The sequence below is a fragment of the Orycteropus afer genome, unplaced genomic scaffold (assembly GCF_000298275.1).
Source record: "Orycteropus afer afer isolate SDZICR_OR568_19922 unplaced genomic scaffold, OryAfe1.0 scaffold00117, whole genome shotgun sequence".
NCBI classification, from domain to species: Eukaryota; Metazoa; Chordata; class Mammalia; order Tubulidentata; family Orycteropodidae; genus Orycteropus; species Orycteropus afer.
The window spans coordinates 2,544,541-2,549,661 of NW_006921704.1; the positions used below are offsets into that span (position 1 = coordinate 2,544,541).

At 37.8% G+C, this 5,121-nt stretch overlaps 1 protein-coding gene across 1 annotated transcript in view; it reads left to right on the forward strand.

Moving 5' to 3' along the window:
• The window catches only part of DZIP1 (DAZ interacting zinc finger protein 1), a 122,708-nt gene that overhangs the window by 22,813 nt on the left and 94,774 nt on the right, over window positions 1-5,121 (forward strand). Inside the window, exon 3 of the mRNA XM_042781414.1 lies at window positions 4,827-4,911. Within this exon, the coding sequence (XP_042637348.1) occupies window positions 4,827-4,911 (85 nt within the window). The remainder of the gene's footprint in view (window positions 1-4,826; window positions 4,912-5,121) is intronic.

Below are 5,121 nucleotides of genomic sequence, written 5' to 3' on the forward strand. Positions count from 1 at the left end.
TTTATTATGAGAGGTGTTACTTCCTAAATGATCTCTAACATTAAAAAAAGAGAAATAGAGATTACTTAAAACATTGTGAGGAACAGACACTTCACCAAAGAAGATATTTAGGCAGCTAACAAAATACATGAAGAGATGACCACAATCAATAGCCAGTAGAATGACACAAATCAAGACTACAATGAAATACTATCATACCCCTGCAAAAATGATGCTAATCGAAAAAACAGAAAACAACAAATGCTGGTGAGATTGTAGGGAGTTTTGAACTCTTAAACATTGATGTTGGGACTGTAAAATGGTATAGTCACCATGGAAAATAGAATGACACTTCCTTAAAAAGCTAGAAATAGAAATACCATATGATGTAGGTATGTATCTTAGAGAAATAAGAGTAGTGACACAAATAGACATGCACATCCATGTTCATTGTAGCATTATTCCCAAAAGAAAAAAAGATGGAAATAACCTATGTCCATCCACAGATGAATGGATAAACAAAACATGGTACATGCATAATAATAGAATACTATACAATGGTAAAGTATAATGATAAGCCCATGAAACATAACATGGATGAATCTGAAGGACAGTATAGTGATGGAAGTAAGTCAATCACAAAAGCACAAATACTGCATTTTTATAAAAAAGTCAAGAATAGGCTTATTTACACAGAGAAAACAGTTTTATTTGATGGTTACCAGGGATAGAAGGGGAGGGAAGGAGAATCACTTGCTAGATAGTAGACGTGTTAATTCTGGTGCGGAGAAAGGCAGTACACAATATGAGGGGTATGCAAGAATGCAGGACAACTATGGTAAATGCTATATATAGCATGTGCAATTCTTTAACAATAGTAATAGCAACCACAAGTTTGTAAGTGATTACATAGGTAGATGTGTATGCTATATAGGTGTGGAAGGGCATATGGGAGTATGTGTGCATGCATATATAAGTATAGTTTTGGGCATTGTGTATACATATTTGTAAATACTAATGTATATTTACATAGTATAGCACGTAGGGGACATAGTTATGGAAACTTCTTAGACATATCCAAATACTTTCAGGAACTGAGTTACTTATCTTAAAGACTAAGAACCATTGTCTTGGGGGGCATGTGTAGGTTATTTGACATAACAGTTATTAAAGATAGTGTTCTACTTCTTAGCTTATTGAGTAGCAAGCATCTGGAGTCTTAAAAACTTGTGAGCAGCCATCTAGGATAAAACTCTTGGTCTCTTCCCATCTGGAGCAAAGGAGAGCGAAGGAAACCAAAGGGGAAGCAATTAATTCACAGGACTAATGGCCCACGTAAACCACAACCTTTTCTACCCTAAGCCACGAAGAGCTAGATTGTGCCCAGCTACCATTGCTGAGTGCTCTGACCAGAGACAAAATAGGAAGTCCTGGATAGAATAGGAGAAAAGTGTAGAACAAAATTTAAATTCATATAAAAGACCAGATTTACTGTTTGGTTATCTAGTATTGCTCTGACAAGAATATAGTACAAATGGGATAGCCTTAACAAACAGGAGTTTATTCTCTTACAGTATGGAGGCTTTAAGTCTGAGTTCAAGGTACCAGGCTCTAGGGGTTGGGTGAAAGCCCCTCAACCTTGGGCTTCAGCTTTGCCTCCTGCTCCTGGCCCACTGAAGCTAGAGGCTTTCTTCACTCAAACAGCTGCTGGCTGCTGAGACTGACAAGCCCAAGGTTGATAAGGAAAAAGGCACAGTCCCGATGTTACCAATCCACACGGCAGGCCATTTATTCAAGTTCAATGAAAGTCCCAAGGTCGGCAGAGCATGGCAGGCTGCTAAACAATGACACGGCTACATATAATGCAGGGTTGAAGTGTGCCATAAGCTGGAAACCATTTCCCAAGTCTGCTCCTTATGTACAACTGACCACATCCCTAAGGCAGCTACTCAGCTTCTCACAGTACATTCCACCATGGAGTTGATTGCCAGTCTCATCATGGGAAATACTACATCCAGCTGCCCAGCCACTCAACCAGACCCAGGCAAGTTGACACACAAATGTAACTACTATACTTACTAAACTGATCATAGGAGGAACTCCCAAGACTATTGCTGTAAGACACCCTTTTAACCTGGAACTGAAGCCACTCCCAGAGGTCACCTTTCAGCCAAATAATAGATTGCCCTATAATATAAACCGAACACCTGTGAGGAATGTCCTTCTTAGAGAACCAACTATATGAGACCAAAGGGGCAACGTTTGTCCAAAAGCAAAGATGAGAAGGTAGGGAGGGTCAGGGGAACCAGAGGGATGGAAATAGAGAATACAAGGTGGAAATGGAGAGAGTTCTGACACATTGCAAGCATAGCAATCAATGTTATGGAAAGATTTCTGTTTAAATAGTTGAATAAAAGATGAATTTGCTGTGTAACTTTCACCTAAAACACAACAAATTGTTCAAAAAATAAAACACCAGAAACAAAACATGAAGTTGGGGCCCATGTGTTTTTAAGAATTTTATTTATATGTCTTCAAGTACAGATCATAGCCACTGAATCCTTGCTTTAAAGGAATCAGAAAACTGACCGACTTTTCAAATTTGGCCTGCCACTTGTTTTTTTGAAATAAAATTTTATTGGTACACAGTCACATTACAGTGGCAGAATTGAGTACTTGAGACAGAGATATGTTAGGCAAAGCTGACATACTATCGGGTCTTGCAGAAAATATTTACTATCTGTCCTTTTGCAGAAAATGTTTGCTGGTCCCTGCGTTCAAGCATTTAGGCCTTGAAGCTGTCTGACTAATTCCATTGCCCCTCCCAGTTTTGAGAGTTATACTTTCCACATTTGTAACATTTATATTATCTTATCCAACCATAATTTCTTAATTATTTTTTTCGTTCTGTATTTATGTGTAGAACCCTTTTGCCTTAATGTCCATTCCTGAGTTCTTTTATTTTGATTCCTCTTTTAATTAATAAGATTGTCAAAATGGTTTTGCCTCCCCAAAGGGCAGTGGTTACTGAATTCCCTCGGCCTTTCAAGTTTGAAAGACATCTATCTTGGCTAGGTAGAATATTCTTAGGTTACACTCTTCCTCTGAACTTTGTAGGCATGTTTCATTTGTCAACTAGCAAGTTATTTGCTGTGGAGAAGTTTGAGGCTAGCTTAGTTGTTGTTGTGTGAATGATTTGCTTTTTCCAAATTGAAAATAGTAACTCGAATGATCAGATAGGAATCAGAAGGGGCAGTGAGTTTATGTTAACGGGGGAGGAACAATTTGGAAAAGCAGAGTGAGAATGTTACACACTTGAGTGTAGTCCATGTCACTGAATAGTGCATGTAGAAATTGTTGAATTGGTGTATGTTCTGCTGTGTGTCAACAACAAGAAGAATTATTTTTAAAAAGAGTAAAGCAATACAGTGAGTAGAGTTGACACAGTAGGAATGCAAACAGTAATATTCAAACTGAGAGAAACTCTGTGGGACTAATGTTTGGCTCCTTTAACAGAAGGGTTGCAAGGGAAAAAAAAGAGGCAGAAACGGAAGCTATAGAGTAAAAGAGAGTTAAGATCTAGTAACTGGTTGTAGGATATGGGCCTTTTCTGGATACTGATTCAAAATATTTGCTAAGGCAATGTTGGCAATATTGGGGGTGGTGGCACAATGACTAGGGATTTGTTGAGATTCGGAAATTGATTTTCACATTTAAAAGGTAGGATAATGGTATTACGGTTGTGTTGTAAGAAAACGATGTATGTTTTAGAGATACATCCTGAAATATATACAAAGGAAATATATAACATCCAAGATTTACTTCAGTGTAATCCAGAGATGAGGTTATATATATAAAATTAGTTGAGTTTTATTTAAAACTTGAGCCAACATTAAAATGGAAAAATAGATATCTTGGTGGTATCATTCTTTTTCTCAGTAAGTTAATTTTGTTACAGCCTGTCAAGTTGATTCTGACTCATAGTGACCCCATGTGACAAAGTAGAACTGCCCCATAGGGATGCCTAGGGTGTAATCTTTATGAGAACAGATCACTGGATCTTTTCTGTTGCGGAACTGCTGAGTGGATTTGGACAGCCCAGCTTTTGGTTAGCAGGTGAGTGCTTAACCATTGCTCCATGAGGGCTCCAGACATATGTTCAATTATTTAGTATTGGAGGATAAAGCTATGAATAAGACAGTCAGAATCCCTGCTCTCAGCAAGCTTATATTCTTGAATTTTAGAGGGATTTACAAAGGAGACAATAAGCAAATGAAGTAAACAAATATGAACATATTAATGAGTTGATGTGTACAATGCTGAAAATAAAACAATGTGGTCTGACAGTGAGTGATGGGAGGATCATCAGGGAAGATTGTATTGAGGACATGCCATTCATCCTCAGTGGGGAAATGCTCAGTAGATAGTTCTATATACAGTGCTGAAGCCTTCTAGTTGAGTTTAAGCTGCTATCTTGAATGTCAAAAAGGACGTTACTATGTGAAGATCAGGCAGATTCAGGTAGGGGAACAGCTAGAGCAAATGCCCTGTGGTAGAAATGAACTTGGCATGCTGAGGGGCCATAAAGAAGGTTTAGTGTGGTTGGAGTTGTTATAAGGAAGTTGGTGGTGAAAAGGTGGGAATTACCAGGCTAATGGGAACAGCAACAATCGCTCTCTCTCTATATATAATGTTTTTTAGTTGGGCTTTCAGTATCACTTGTTAGTATGGTATCTTTCAGCAGAGGAAGCCCCTAGATATGGTGGTTCAGGATGTAAATTTTAATTGAAACTAAGTGGAAGAACACTTAACACAGACACTTGGATTTGTTGCCCTCTCCATTTCAGTGCCATTTTTGTGACAAGGCTTTTATGAACCAAGCTTTTCTACAAAGTCACATTCAGCGCCGCCATCTTGAAGATTCTCACCTTGGTAAGTAATGAGCTCTATTTCAAAGAATTCTTATTTTACTGATACTTTGTTTTTAAAGTGAAACTCGGTCCAGTGCATTTCTCAAACCTGTTTAAAGAAAGTGGCATACTGCTTGTTCATTCATTAAGTAAATGTGGAGCCCCTACTGTCCTGCTGTCTGGAGTCTTACATTTTATTTTATTTTATTTATTTATTTATTTATTTTTTAAT